Genomic DNA, 16,724 nt, shown 5'->3' on the forward strand with positions numbered 1-16,724 from the left:
TTTAGAGCAATATCCATAGTAATAAAGTATACATACTAGTCTTGCAGTAAAGCAGTATACCCAGCATGTCTTCCCTTACTTCTACATTGATGATCTGAATTGTTAATCCAGTTATTAATCCTAATTTATTCCACCAAATTTTAAAATCCAGAATATCAGTGCTCTTGTCTAGTCAGATAAGGAGACATAGAGGGGGGAGAAGTCTTCTTACTCCACTGATTATTCAGGAAGCTGGGGCATTGAGTTTTCTGAAGGAAATGTCATCTTAATGTACAGTTAGCTGTCATAAATTCAGTCCCAAGCATAGCTGGACTAAAGTTTGGTAATCTCTACACATGTTTAATTTGAAGAGAGAGAGGTTTTCTAATATCTGATGCCTCAAACTAATATCTGTAAATATAATTTAATTGAAGCTTAATAGCAGCTATAGTCAGTAGTGATTTAAATTCTCTATAAAGTGTAAAAAACCCCTGTCTGCTCACTTGTAAATCATGTTATGAAGAAAAATCATGTTCTGCATTTTCTCCACTGACAATTTCCCACTTCTTACTGTAATTATCTTTATCTTGCTCGGTTTGGGCCAGCTGGCTTTCATCCATTTTCTTATCTCTCCCAGGTAGTCTTGCATCTGAATAATACTATAGTTATTTGTAGTAAGAAAGTGGCATAAAGCAAGGTGACACTGGGGTCTGTGTTGTTTCATAGTCTTTTGAGAAGTCTATATGTAAGTTGAAAAGGAGAGTAAATAAAGTATGTTGCTATGGGAATCAAAAGGTCTCTTCGGAGAGTGAAGTTATTTTTCACAACTAGTTTTTTCTAGGACAGTGTATAATACTGTTTCTGTCCTTACGAATTTAGCAATTCCACCATCCTGTTGGAATATGGGAGTTATCACTAAATTCAGTTTTGGGATTTATTCTTAAATAACTGAGTAAAACTGGAAATCAGTAGGTTAGTTATCACTGTGGAAAAATCAAGAATTTGCAGTAAGAAAGGTCTTACTAAATCAAATCATAATATACATAATTATTGGAAGATGTTGGTAAAAGTGGAATCAATACTCATAAGCATTACCTACTTTTAATCAAACCTTGTTAATCAAGAACTTGAAATTAATTTTGAAGAATAGAAAATAAATAGACTTTATGCACTTTAGGTTAAGAAATAAAAAAGGATAAGATATTGCCATTATGGAGCAAGTCAATAAAGTGATTGAAACACTTGTCTTCAGCCTGTCTCTTTACCTGCATTTGTATTCCATTTAGTGTAAAGAGAAATGAGAAGGATTTTATTCTCATTTAAATTACTGCAGAATATATTTGATCAAAATTGAGGCTCATATTTGTATACATGGAAACAAGTGAGGGAATTTAACTTTCGCTGATCTAAAATAAATCAATAAAATTAATTTTATCATGAAAATAAATAAATTACTAAGGCTTCTGGTTTTATCCTTTACCACATTAAAGAGAGAATTTATTTAATGCTAGCAGTGCAGAAGGAGCACAGGAATAGTTTTCAGTTGCCTGCAGTTCTTCAGAGAAGCATATTGGGTTGAGTTTCTGCAGTGAGGTTTTTGTTTGGGTTTTTTTCATTTAGTGAGGCCAACCTAGTGGGAATTGTGAAAAGACTTACAGATTGTATTTTTTTTTAAACGGTTCTTTAGATATGGGTGAATGCAACCTAAGTCTAAGGTTTTGAAATGTTTTTGCAAGATGAAAGGCTGTAATTTAACATTTGATATCTTTTCAGTGTACTTGAGGGAAATTGTTTGAATGTGCTTAGGGATTTAATTGCTTAAAAGACATAAGAAATCAGGGTATCTGCATTTCAGTATATTGTGTCCTGCAGTGGAGGATAACAACATTAAAAGACAAATAGTGATTACTTTTCTGAATTAGTTTGCTCACTTGAAGAGCAGAGCTGTCTTAATTGAAAGGCGTGGAATATCTCTATCTCTATATACACTATGTCATCTTATTTCACCCTGGAGAAGAATATGAGAATAAAGAGGAAGCTAGAGTACATGAAATACAATCTTGAGAATCCTAAACTGATTATACTAAAGGACAGAAAAGTCTCATTTCTTTAGATTGGATGTTGAAAGTAATGGATTTGTGTTGTTACTGCCTTGTGTTTTCCCTTGTTATTGATACATAAATACTCTTTAATGAATATTGCACTTTATATTTTTTACAAATCAGTATATAAATTTGAAAACAATATAGTACATTTTAAAGAATGTAGGTGTGAAATGTTTTTTCATGGTACATGGTTTATCATGGTGTTGAACTACTGTATATTGTTCAAAATTTTTTCCTGATTTCTTCACTTAAGAGTTTCTTTGTTACAAATTTAGAGCCTCTTCAGTGAAGAAACAGACTTACAGGACTCTGAGCGTGGCTTGCAGGTTTATACATGTAGATCTTTACAGAGCTGTATAAACAGTTTTCTCTACCTATGGTAGATACCACAGGTTTATAATGTATCATTATGGTGATAAATTATTGCTGTTACATCTCCCAAATTTGCTAGGTCTCTATACTATGCCTTGTTTTGTACTGTAACACTAGGATCAGCAGGCAAACTTTACAATGGGTGGTAGCTTGCCTAGGAAGAGCAGACTGTTCTTCTATTCTTGGCTTTTCATAAAATCTTGTCTTTGTAAGAAAAATCAGAGCTTGGACAGGAGCTAATCCCTAAACAGGTGCAGTAAGGAGACTAAATACATTACTTTTTAAATTTCAAATGTTGGCAGAAGCATGTTAATGTCCGGAGGACAATGTCATGTTGGACTATTGTGGCTTATTCAAGAGCAATATTCAATAATTACTGAATTATTCTTCTAGCTCTTCAGTGTGTCAATAACTTCTTTTTCAAAGAAGTAAAATCAATGCTTACATACAATACTTAAGGGCAATGAATATGTAGTAGAAAAAGTGGAATATTATGCAAGCAGTATACACAGATGATAGTTACTTCTGTTTGGATTCCTGTTTACAACTTTTGCTATTAGAAATGGTCTTCCTTTTCTAATTCTGGCCTTCAAAAATCTGTTACTTATTAAGGAAGAGCTATTAATACATATTCAGATATTCCAGTCCTGCACAGAGACCACAACCCAGTAAAAGAGGAACATTCTTAAGAGAAGTAATCCAAATATTGCTTCTATATTTTAAAACATTTCATAGATCTGGTGTGTTTGGGCCGTAACATTTAAGATGTGGCTATCTGCGACTTACAGAAAAGAATCATGTAAAGTACACCTAACTTGATGTGTTTTTGCAACACAATCATGTACTTATTTTGAAACTTAGAATTAGAGCATATGAACTAATGTACTTTAATTTCTTTGTAGTTTCATAGTAGAAGGGAAAGGAGATTGTGTACAAAGGGAATTATGTCTTATGATTTACCTTTTTTTTCCTCACAAGTTTCTGGTTTTATTTTCCATACCTTTTCCCCCTTCACTGCAGCTTCCATTACATCATTCTCTTGGTTTAACTACTTTCTACTAAATACAATTAACAGCTACTGCTATTTTTGTGTGAAAATTGCATGGCAAAATTATTGTAATGGATTTCAGTACTAAAATCTTTTTAAGACTATAAACATAAAATATAAACTTTTAATAGAAAAGTCTATTATGATGATAGGCATTCTCAGATTATATTTCTGTCTCTAATACAATCATGGCCTTTAATTTTTTTTATTCTAATATTTAAGCGTGCTGATGATTTTTCAAGTTCACTGTCAGATACTACACTGCTTGTACACTTTTTTGGCAAGAAAGGAAAAGCTGAACTGAACTTTGAAGATTTTTATAGGTGAGTCTTAACTTCATTAATTTCTTATAAAAAATATTTGTATAGTTGTTCTAATTAATGTGTACTATATTACTATACACATAGCTTATGCAGGGTTTTTTATGTCGTTTATGTTCCCTTTGTGTGTGTTATATACACAAAGAGCAAAATAATACACTAAGTGGCCCAACAATAAAAAGTCCTCTTCCAGTGCTGCTGCATTTGCAGTTTTTGTTGGCACTTGTGTGTTTTGTTAGTTTGGGATGGAAAGGTTATACCACAGCCCTGTCTATAACGATAAGTAGGAACCTCTTTCTTGGTTTTGAATTAGTGGTCTTTTCCCCTGTTTGTCAGTGCTTTAAAAAAAACTTAATGTGCATCTCTGCACTTAGGGACACATTTAAATGCAAAATATTCTTGAAGATATCATTCAGGCACTTTAGAACAAGCTTCTTTGGGTAAAAGTTAAAACACAGTGGAATCTATTGGCTTAGTTATTGTGAGAGTAAATATAGAATTTAAAAATTCAGGGAGAATGCCATAAAACAAAACCATTAAACTGTATGCTTCTGCATAATTGGGAGAGATACAATGTTTAGCTATTGCTTCCTCTGTAAATACTCCTAATATCTATTGTCTTTATCATTATCACTTAGCTCTGTATTCCAATCAATCAGAAGTTTGCAAAATATTTTGACTTAAATGAGTAGTCCTGAAAAGTATTCAGTATTTTACGTAATATAAAAACTGTATCATTAAGTGAAACTATGACATAAGTTCAAAGTAGGAAGCAGCAAAGAAGGTAGTTTTACAAAAAGCATCTAGTTAAAATGCTATGGGTTGTGGTTGACAATGAGATGAATATGAGCTCCCAGTGCACTACTATGACCAGAGAACTAATTTCACCCTTGGCTGTAGGACTAAGACATCACACAGAATCAGGGAAGTTACTTTTTCCTCTTTATAGGTTGCTGTTTTTATATCTGGTGTCCAGAATATACTAAATGCGTTGTTAAGTTGGGAAAAGTTTATAGAAATATCATCAGAATAGTGAAGTGGGTTTTTTTTGAAAGGGTTAGATTGAAAGACTGCAAGCACTCATCATACTCAGCTTGTTAAAAAAGACAAAGGTAAGGTTAAATTTCAAACTGTAAGTAACTACATGAAGAATAAGTCTTAGGAATTAAGTTAGCACCATGATGGAATTTTGAATTTACCATATACACATAAAGATCTGTGACCCACTGAAGAAGAAAATTGGGCAAATACAAACTAGAATTAGATTACAAATGTGAGTATCAAGTAATTTTAATCCTTATTAACACGTTTCATCATTGTTGCATTGACTGAAAAATGTTAAGGTTGTTGCATTGACTTGAAAATACATCAGTATAGATAAGGGATTTACCAAATTTACCATCAGTGCTGCAAAAAGATAACTAATTTGTGTAACATCATTTGGCTCATATTCTAATAGTCTTTCAAGGACATGAAGTAGAAATATAAAGTATGACAATTTCTTCATGTTTTGTTTGTACTTTAGATTTATGGATAACCTGCAAACTGAGGTTCTAGAGATAGAATTCCTTTCTTACTCCAATGGGATGAGCACCATCAGTGAGGAAGACTTTGCCCATATTCTCTTGAGGTATACAAATGTGGAAAATACATCAAGTTACCTGGAAAACATGCGCTGCAGTATTCCTGAAGAAAAGGTAATTGTTAGCAGTGGACCACAGCATGCAGTCCCAGTGTCATTAAGATGAAAACATAGCTTTGTTGAATTACTTAGCACCAGGATTCTATTCTGATCATAAACTGCATGCCTTACTTGCTGAATAAAAAGTAGAAGAGTAAATAGCATAGAATTCTATTCTATAGGATTTAGCTAGTAGTATTGTTGAAGTTTAGATAGAATGTAACAGAACAGATTAAATTGCAAAATCTGTAAAACATTGAAAAGAAAAATTTTCTGGCAATGAATTACTAAAAAAACCCTTCCATCCTTTCTTCCTTCCTTCCTTGCTTTTCTTTCTTTCTTTCTTTCTCTCTCTCTCTCTTTCTCTCTCTCTCTCTCTCTCTTTCTCTCCTCTCCTCTCCTTCTCTCCTTCTTTCACCTTCCTTCTTGCCTTCCTTTTTCTCCCTCTTTTTCATTCTTTCTTTTGTTCTTCTTTGCACTGCCACTGGAATTGCATCTCCTCAGAAATAGCATCACATTTTATCTCATTGTTTTATAGTCTTATTAGTGGATTGTTTGTAATTATTGTTGGGTGTGTGGGTTTTTTTAATGGCTGAAGAGACAGAAATGATGATATAAACAGTAAAGGTCAGGAGGTAGATAGTCCTTAATTTGTTTAACAGCAAATATGTTGTCAGAAGTGTATCTGAGGGAAATGTAGTAGCAACTATGCATCCATGATAATCTGTAGGATTACGTTAAAAGTAGCCCTTCAAACATGGGATGTTTTGGATATACTTTGTTTGTTACAGAAGAAGATCAGATCAATCTGTCCTAGAAATCTAACTCTTTCAACAGCTATATCCTTTAATAGCATCAACAGCAAAGCTTGAAAAGTAAAGTAATGAAGTTTGAACAGTTTTGTTTTTATTTGAGCAAGGATATTGTCATTTCAGTTTTCACAGTAAGATCAGTCAGTTAACCTGATAGAAGCACACTCCCAAAAACCCAACAGCTTTCTGTTCAGATATCTGGATTATCTGACTCTTCTTGTGGTTGTACAGTAGTTAGGGCCACTGAGAGTTAAATATAGCTGGGAAAGCAAGGCTGTCTCTTTTGACCAGAGTAGGTGTCAGATGAAATGGTAAGATTGGGATCAGTGCTCCTGCTCAGTCACCCTTTCCAAGATCCTGGTCAGGGCACTGAGGTGCTCAGATCAAACCGCTGTAAAAGATCTGTGCAGCTTTCAATATTCAGAGCCAAGACAGTGCAACAGAACTGCTATAACTGCGTGGTTCCAGACAGAAATCTGAAAAAAAAAACAAACAACAAAACAAAACGATAAAAAAACCAATAATGTAAGTATCACTTGGGAAACTGAAACATAATGACAGTTGTAGTTATAGAGAAATACTCTGAATGTCAAAGGTGAAGTTAAGTAAATATACAGACACTTCCTTTTGAAGGCAAGGTAGTAGTCTTTGAAGTTCATCTCTAAGTCTTCCAATGTCATAGCAAGTATTCCACTGTAGTTTCCTCTTCTTGGTCTTTGGTGGGACCATCGGTTAAGGAAAACTTCCATGTAGAAAGCTTTGTCTCTCAGTTACAGATTTGCTTTTATGCTGTGTTCTGAGAATGTCCTGGCACTGGACAGGTGCCACAGATCTGTATGTCATATGCTATACTTCCACTAAGAGAAACAAGACATTGCTGTTTTTCATAACTTTGTATCATTAGCTTGGTAAATGTGCTGTCCATACTTCTCTTTTGCTGACCACAGGTTTTTAAGAATAGGGCTTTGCATCTTACTGCCATGGAGGTGTTGTTCAAATGTTGTCACATTTTTTGACTCGTCATAACACTGTAATTTGAAAAGTATAAAATTTGCTCTTTATTTCATGATTGTGATATGCTGCAACACCAACACTAACCAGAGGATTCCATTTAGAAGAAAAATTAGTCAACTCTGTAAAGTAATAGGCCCATATACTCTCACAGCTGGCAATGCTAATCTTTCATGGCAGTGTATGAAGAAGCCCCTAAAGCAGCATGATGATCTTTTGTCATATTGTAATCATGTTAAAATGTTCATCTGGCATGCTCCCTGTTCACAGGATGTTATCCTCCTTTTACTAACCAGATGCCAACCAGATGCCATGTAAACTGGCATCACAAATTACTATGGATATCAGCCCCTGAAGAAAGTCTGTGCATTTTTAGCAGCATTGGTACATTAATCTGAGTTTTCTTTGCTGTTGTAAAATATAATGTGTCCATATAAATAAAAAAGTTAGCTTCCTTTTTTTGTCATGGTTTAATCCCAGCCATTGACCAAGCCCCATGCAGCCATTTGCTGACTCCCCTACCAGCAGCATCAGGGAGAGAATTGGAAGGGTAAAAGCCAGAAAACCTAAGGGATGAGAAAGAGACAATTTATTAGGAAAAGCAAAAGTCATGCACACAAACAAGATTTTTTAGTAGCTTGACATCTTACACTTACTTTTTGCATTCAGAATTTTTACAGACAAATTGGTGTACATCAAGGATTTGTGAACCTAAAAATATCAGCTCAAGACCTTGGTGGATGTTCTCTACGACTATTGTTTTGCCATAGTACCTGAGGCTCCAGGCTGAGAAATGAAGTTTCACTGATCTAAGAATTTCAGAAATGCATGGCACAGTTACTCCAGTCCCCCATAGAATTTTCTGTCCAAACACAGTGCAAGAATAGAACTTGGACACATATAGTGTCAAAGGCAATGAAACAAAAAGTATTGAAAATACTAAGTTTTTGGGATAAAAAATTAAATAAGGTGGTTGTTCTGCTTGTGTATATGAGGGCTTCCTCACAATTGTGAAGGACCTGCTTGTTGAGAAAAGCAATTCATGATGGAGATGGGCCAAGCTCTCCAGATTGTTTGTAAATCTTAGCTAGTGGTTAGGTAGGATCACTTAAACAGGGGTTTACATCTCAAGTGTGTGGAGACCTATTAAATTCTTCTATTGTAACAATATGCTGCTCTCCACATTTTCCACAGTTCTTGCTGTTTCATGTGGGTTAGCATCCAACCTCTGTCATCTTCTCCTCTGGCACAAATTTACATTTGCATGTTTTCTGTGCTCCACCATATTGTAAAGACTATGTGTATGTTTGAGGAGACACATAGATCAATGTTTTAGTTTGAACAGAAAGGCTCACAGGTTTTACTATTGCCTTCAAGTATATTTTCAGAGACAACTACTTAAATAGGAGAAAAGAATAAAAGCAAATGGAAAAATAGCCAGGAATTATAGTTAAAGGAGTGCAGGGAGATCAAGATTTGACAAAGAATGCCAATACATGTTCAGTATGGCTGAGACCAGTGGGAATTTTATATAGGCAATGGTCCTGGCTTTGTTCAAAGTCTCATTTTCAGGTCTCTCAGAATTGATTTAGTTTATCAGATCTTTGGATCTCTAACTAAGATGAGAGAAGAACAAATGTAGAAGGAAAGAAGATGAACTCTTTTTAACAAGAACACTTTCAGTGAAACTTTCACAGAAGATATTCTAGTCTGGTCAAAATGCAATTGATTTTTAAAAAGCAGGACGAACCCTGAAGTACTTGCAAACCCTCAGCTGAAGAGACTTGGGTGTCTAAATTTGGATATCTAAAAATTTAACCCTAAAGTACAGGCTTAAGGTAGATCATAAAATATACATATATATTTATGGAAAAAAATCATAAATTTATGAACAAATCATATATTTATGAATCCACTCAATGTATTTATATGAGCACATACACTCACATATATATAATAGTGGTTTGCAGGTTTTCAGTAGAAAATATACTCCAGTGTTCATACAAACCTAGGCTTTTTATTCTCAGTATTAACTATCATATTGTAGTAATCCTGGAATTCTAAAGAATTGCCCTCAGCAATGGAACAGTATTTTTGACTGCTCTGGTGAGAATTGATGTCTTGTTGCAGTCACTGATAGGAAAGACATACTGCATTCCTCAAGAAAATCCACTTCTCTATTGATTTTTGCTACAAATCTCCTTTTTTAAAAATGTGTGTGGTATCTGTTCTTAAATGAAGTAAACATATATAATTGCAAGGTTTGTTTATTCAGTTGTTATTACTAATGATAGTCCTTACAGTGCATATTGTTCTGGTTTTTAGGGTATCACGTTTGAAGAATTTAGATCATTTTTTCAATTCTTGAACAATCTAGAAGACTTTACAATTGCAATGCAAATGTATAATTTTGCAAGTCGTTCCATAGGTCAAGGTAAGTATCTATTTTTTTGTAAAAATCCATATAAAATTCTTGACGAAAATGCAAAAATGTTTTGTGTTTCCTAATTAGTAGTTTTAATGTTTCCAGTAAAAGGCTAAAAATGCTAGGGCTCCAGCTTTGAGAGGAAATGGTTTGGTCATATCATAAGACGTGCAAAGTCATGTAAGTGATGGACAAGCTGAATGCAGAACAGTAAATCCTCCAATACAGGCTTGATGTCACCAGTGAGAGATCAGATTAAAGCAGATTAAAGCAAACAAAAGCGTCTTTACAGTGAGCATCTGAATTTGGCCTTCTACAGAGGCTGTAGAAGAAAACAGTGTCAGAAGTTCCAAAAAGAGATCAGATTTTTAACAAATCAGTAAGTGGGTACTGAAAGAACTAGGCATGTATGTACCTACTGCAATCTTTAACAAAACAGTTGTGATGCTTGGGGAACACGAGGTGAGCAATATGCAAAGTGGTCAGACTTGTGTGCTCCGTAACACCAGCATGGTCCTACCTCGTGTGGCCTTACCAAGGGATTGGATCATTTTCTCTGTGCTCTATTTTCTCAGGTTCTGGTTTGTGTCAAAAAAAGTAAATGCCATATATGTAACATAGGTTTAATTAAATTTATGATTTTCTGATTTTGTTATTGCACATAGTATAGTATATGGACTATTATCTTCTTTTTGTAAAATAATTGGCACCAATTAAGCAGTGTCATTTTATATCAGTTAATAACTAGTTGGTTTAGAACTGTGAAATTCAGTCCTTATTTTCACTTTTTTGTATTTTTGAGTATTTAAATGTGAAAACTCGAGTTAAAAGTTTACGTATATTTCATAATATGCTGTTCACAAAGTACTCTTAAATTCACCTTTTTATTTTATTTTTTTTCTGGTGTTCTCCTTACGTAGATGAATTCAAGCGTGCTGTGTATGTAGCCACAGGTGTGAAGCTCTCACCACATTTGGTGAACACAGTGTTCAAGATTTTTGATGTTGACAGAGATGACCAGCTGAGTTACAAAGAATTTATCGGCATTATGAAAGACAGACTCAATCGAGGGTTTAGGGTAAGGATTCTAATTTTTATAGTTATCTTAGTTGACTTTGCTACTTACCACTACTTTAGCACCTGTAGCACCTTTAGATTTCAAACAGTGCGTATTTTTAAAGACATACATTTTATGACATACATTTATAGAAATACTGAAGCAATCTGTAAGACAAAATCCTTCTTAAATTATTATTTTTTTTGTTAGAAAGCAGTACTTAGAGGATGTGATATACCTTTATAATGTGCAAACCAAATAGAAGAGAAATCCCCTGTATACTGTCATTTCTTCTGTATTGTGTTTAATTCTTACCATTAAGAATTTTAACAACGGCAGCAATTATGTCTGTATTGCTTGCAGAGGAAAGAGAATTTGTCTCTCTCAAGCTCAAGAAGTTTAGTTAAAGGTCAACACTTTTTATAAAATACCAAGTGCTCATAATGACAGTTGGAAAGAGTTGCAGCAGAAGGTAGTTTTAATTTTCAAAAAAATTAGTGAAATGGTGCTGAACAATGCTGTGTTCTAGTTCAGAGCTGATTTTAATAATTAAACCCTGCATCTAATACTCAATTATAATGAGCTAGAGGGCAGAAATTACTTGCAGTCATTTTTTTTTCTTCGTTTGACAGGTGTTAACATTTTTAACTGAATACAGAATGGTGTTCTAACTAACAACCTTATTGTTTTATTGCTTAAGACATAAATATTTAACTGTATTATGGTTCCTAAAGTCAGTATGTTATTTCTGTAATTTTAGGTAATTTTAGTTAGCTTCCTAAAGGAAATTTTAGAACTTTCTGTGGTGTTGAGTCCAATAGTTTACTTGTTATTTCTGTAATATTATGACCAAACATAAAATGTGGATAACAACCTCTGTATTTGTAACAAACTTCTTTCCTTGTTGGTCCTCAATTCCTTTTATTATGGTGTGGCAATGATGATTGTTTCACAATCGTTTCAAGCTGTTCACCTATATGTTTTAATTGTTTACTAATTGTAAATGTGCAGTGTATGTTAATATAACCAGCAAACAGTCTGCTTAATAAGTAATTCTTGTTCTTATTACATGTCTTTATTTCACAAAATGCATGACAGAAATCACATATAATTTTAAGAATCTATATCATGCAGCACTATTCGGTCTTACGTATATGCTTTTGCCTGGACCACTATAAAATATTCCATTGGACTGTCAAAGAACTATAAGGAATAGCCAATATTCAGAAGAATAACACAGTCTTTCATAAATTATAATTCTAATTTAAGTTAATACTAGACATCTCCTGGATTACATTGGAGACAATGGTGATTTGGTCCTGTAATTAAGTTAAATGCATTCTCTTCACTAATCAGTAGTATTACAAGACAATTACAGTAGTAAACTGAGGAATTACAATTTCCAAAAAGTTTTCATAAGTGTCACACAAACCATTTTTTTCCAAGAGTGGATAATAGTAAAAATTCTGCAAAAATCTGCCATCATAAAAAAAAAATTGCAAAAAATTTTGCCTTAAAAAACACCCCCACCCACTGCAGTCTTGGTTTAGAATGAAAAATAGAAAATGCCTAAGAACCTTTACCAGAACAAATTGGTGGAAAGTGTCATTAATTGCTTCCTATTGTTTGTATGTTAAAAGTTGCAGAGTATTTAATATGTCCTAAACAAGTAAAATTTGCCCTCTTGCTCCTACAAAGTGGAGGGCTCAAATGTGGTCTAGTGCTAAATCAAAACTAACAAGTTACTAACCTTTTCTTTATCAATAAATGTGTTTTTAATTCATATGATAATTCAGTCAGTTTCATTATACAGATAAAAGATCATAACAGCTTCAGTTTATTCAGTATTTTTCAGGAACATAGAAATCTTGGCCATGAGAAATCTGAACCCCTTTATGAAGTAGAAATGTCTGAATTTAATATTAAGTATCCCACAACTAATGTCTGCCAATTAACATAGTATCTGGTTATCTCTCTAAAAACATCCCCAAATAACATTTTCAGTTAGGCCTATGATTTGAAGTACGATTTTACAATTAATATCTTGTACATAGCAATTCTACCTTTTTAAAAGGTGTTTCATGAATTAATGTTTGCCCAGAATCTTGAGGCCATTGCAGGATTTGGTACTGGGACCATGTATTTTAGAAAAGGGCATTTTGTGGTTATATAGTCAGATAAAAGTGAACCTATTTAAGAGAAAAGAATCACACAGGTCCAATGAAAATGCAGTTCTGAAATGTCAGTCAGTACGTAGTAGGTTTGTCCTATTTAAAAGCTTAGCCTTGAACTTTAAAACTTCAGGAGGGTCAGGTACTACCTGTTATAGGAACACGATAAATGTTAATTTTAATACCAATTTTAGATACGTTTTTTGGAAAAGTAAATGTCGTAAAGGATTCGCCAAATGAAATTTTTCTTTTTCTGCAATTTTGCAGCACAACCTGAAACCTCGTTTCTAGGTGGAAGCAAACTCGTATGTTAAGCTGCCATCAAGTGGCCTGTCAGAGTATTGCCACAAACTTATTAAAAATGTTCAGACATGAAAAGCTTTTTTATTTGCTTACTGTTTAGTAAAATAAATAATTTCCCTCTCTTTTTCAAATTTGAAAATATATAAGAAGATTCCCTTTCCTTTATAAATTCCATTTTTAAACTGGAAGACATGGAACTTAATACCTAAATGATAAACATTTTGCATAACACATACTGTATCTCCTAGCTATTTGTCAATTAAAGCCATTTTTTTGTATTTTCATGATACCGTTGTCTTATGCTTACCCCTGGCTGCCTTCACGTGTTGTCTGCATCTGCACACTTCTCCATCTTTTGCTCCACAGGGCTACAAACCTATACAGAGGTATACTACTTTCAAATCCTGCGTGAGGAAGGAGCTCTATAGCAGATAAATGACGGTATGTGTTAGCCACCAGTCTGAGTGTGCTGGCATGCCTGCAGGAATGGCTGAATGTTGAACTGTCACTGCTTTGTTTCCTGTTCCAAAACTCAGGAATAGGTTATATGACTGCAAGCAATGCAGTAGCTCGAAGCATCACATTGTGATTTTGACTGAAGCAATAGAATTTTATCCTGGAGTTGGTAATGACTGACTCACGCTGTCACTGTTCTGTAAGCCAGCTGTGATTTTGTACTGTGTTTGAAATTAGGGAAAGTATTTTTTCATAGTTTCTGTTGCTGTTTTTTGTCTGTCCCATTACCTCTTCTAAAGTAATTTCTCAGGTACCTCTACCTAGTAAGTATTTACCAAGGAAGATTTTAGAGGCAGATTTTTCTGACTTTTAGTGACTTGATTGTACTTTGATTTATACTGCTACATTCTTGAAAGCAGAAAGCCTATGTTTTTGGCTCAATTAATGCTGTACCAACGATTTTGAAAAATTAGCACTGTGTGCACTTGTAATCACCATGGCCATTTTTGCACATGCACTACATGAATGTCCATTCATACAGTTCAGTTGTACTGTGGATTTCAGTGTAAAAACCAGGGTGTGCATATTCTGTAGCCATATTGTGGAACTGTTTGTCACACAGGAGACACAGACACTGTGTTAGTAGACATTTCTTGTCTTGCATAAAGGAAGAGTTTGTTCCTTTGCAGTTTAAGGGTTTTTCCTGTTTCCATGTAAAGAAATGTGCTCTGAGTCTGCTCTGAATGACCCTGTGAGGGATCCAGCACATCTTATTCTCCTGAGCCAGAAGGATTTGACTGCCATTCTCCTGCTGTTTTTAATTCTGAGGCACAATATTAAGCTGAGAGTTTTTTGTTCAATACTATATCCTAATACTGAAGCATTGTACTAATATGTGAGAGACAGAAGAGAAATCATGATCTTAACAAAGCGTCTGGTTTCTCCACTGGGAAGTGTAAATAACTAATAAAATAGTTTAAGTAATATTTTAGTATTCCAACTCACTAGACACATGAGAGGAAGTCATGGCTTTAGTTTAATCTTATGTGACTTTATATCTTTGAAACTTTTGACTTTCAAAGTTTCCTTTCTTCTTTTCTCATGTATTTTTAAAAACAGTTATTAGGAAAGACATATTGTAGTTTTATTATTAAGTATTATTTAAACTGTAAACTTTTCAAGATGTGGAACAGCTCTTACAGGAAACTGGCAAAATGCTATGCAGTCATGTTGCTTCCCTAATAATTAAAGTGAAGGGTATGTGACCAAGTGGAAGAAAATGCAGTGACACAAAGGAATTCAGTGTCTACTCAACAAACCTAATAAAACGATCTTCGTGACAGAAAAAGAGACTGTGGTAAAAGCATCAACACCTTGTCAGATCTAAATTCAGGCACTAAATCAATTAATTCATATGCTGACATGATGTAAACTGGGAAAAAATGTACCATGGAGATTTATAAAGGGAGATGTTGTTCATTCTGTATAAAGTCATTCTCAAAAAAATTTGAATTACAGTATGTCTACACCACACATTTGGAGACAGAAGAAACCAGGTTAGTTTTCAGGGCATGGACTTGGCTACAGGCAACCTCACTGAGTTAATGTAGAGGCTACTAGTTATTTTCCCTGCTCTTCCCACCTGGAGCTCCTGGATGTAACAAAAATTATTCTTGTACCCAAGCTTGCTTGCCTAGGTCTGTATCAAATACCTGTTGCCTGTGCACTGAAGAATACAATGTAAGCCTTGTATATTCTCTCTTCCCTGCTGACACATTAGTTTTCTAATGCTCTTCACTTGAGCAACTAGTTGCTTCTTGTCTCTAATCACAAGTCAGAATCACAGAATTGTTAAGGTCAGTAAAGACCTCTGAGATCAAACCCAAGCATTACAGTGACACAACCAGTTGTTAGCTGTTAAGAGTTCCCTTTTGTGCAAAACATTGCATAACTCATAATATTTCTTCAGATTTGTTGTAAATTTCTACTAATGGAAATGGAAGCTTTAACCAAGGCATGTGAAATTATTTGGCAAAAGTACTGTGGAGTAGAACAGAGATAGTTCTGTCTTTGTCACACATTGTGGAGTGAAAGTAGATTTAAATGATTCTAAAAATCATTTTTTGCCATTTAGTTTATAAATTGAAAAGATAATAAAATGGAATTATTGGAGATTTGAAATTGAACCATTTCAATAGGTAATTAAATTTCAGTCTGATATCCAAAGCAGCACATAAATGTACACGAAATACAAAAATCAGTTGCAACTACATCCTACAGTTAAGTGCAGTACAACTACTATTAATTTTACTTTTTTCCAAATATAAATGTACAGTTCAGTGTGCTTTGAAATACTGTGCTTTTCTATGGTAAATGTAGAACTCTGGTGATGGGGATTAAGATACTTGGCACACTTGCCATAGATTGTACCCTACTTTGAATCTGCACTCTGCAAAGCAATAAACAGCACATTGTGCTGCATGTCACATAGCTCTAAAATGCACTAATGCCATCACTCCACAGTGTAAAGAATGCTGTACCCTTATAATAAATAATGCAAATTTCTCCTTGGGAACAACTGTACAAGCTGTGTGTGGTCCCTGCAGGGCACACAGCCATTGGCAGGTACTCCTTTGCTTGCACTGCAGGGAGAACTGAGAAAACATGTTTGGAGAGAACTGCCTAACAGAGCACTGAGGAGAGCTCTGCTTTGAATGTCTTGTGGAAGTATTATCTAGGAAATTTCTAAAAAAGCCCTTTCAAAGTTAATTTCCAAAAAGGGATGCTGGAGACCAACTCATGAAGGGATACAAGTCCATCTAAAGTACTGCTTGCTAAACTGTTCATGTGCTGAGTAACTATAATAGATATTTAGGCCATAACTGTGATTTTGCTGACTACTGAAGTATTGTAAGTAATTATTATATCACTAATGTAAATCTAGAAATTAATTTCCATGTACTAATAATTTTCTGAGAATCTTA

General features: G+C 34.2%; 1 protein-coding gene across 1 annotated transcript in view; it reads left to right on the forward strand.

The window, feature by feature from the left end:
- Positions 1–16,724, forward strand: part of MICU3 (mitochondrial calcium uptake family member 3) — a 50,023-nt gene that overhangs the window by 31,123 nt on the left and 2,176 nt on the right. Inside the window, exons 10-13 of the mRNA XM_062493529.1 lie at positions 3,727–3,827; positions 5,350–5,521; positions 9,654–9,762; positions 10,674–10,831. Of these exons, the coding sequence (XP_062349513.1) occupies positions 3,727–3,827; positions 5,350–5,521; positions 9,654–9,762; positions 10,674–10,831 (540 nt within the window). The remainder of the gene's footprint in view (positions 1–3,726; positions 3,828–5,349; positions 5,522–9,653; positions 9,763–10,673; positions 10,832–16,724) is intronic.

The sequence above is a fragment of the Cinclus cinclus genome, chromosome 5, assembly GCF_963662255.1.
Source record: "Cinclus cinclus chromosome 5, bCinCin1.1, whole genome shotgun sequence".
Lineage (NCBI taxonomy): Eukaryota > Metazoa > Chordata > Aves > Passeriformes > Cinclidae > Cinclus > Cinclus cinclus.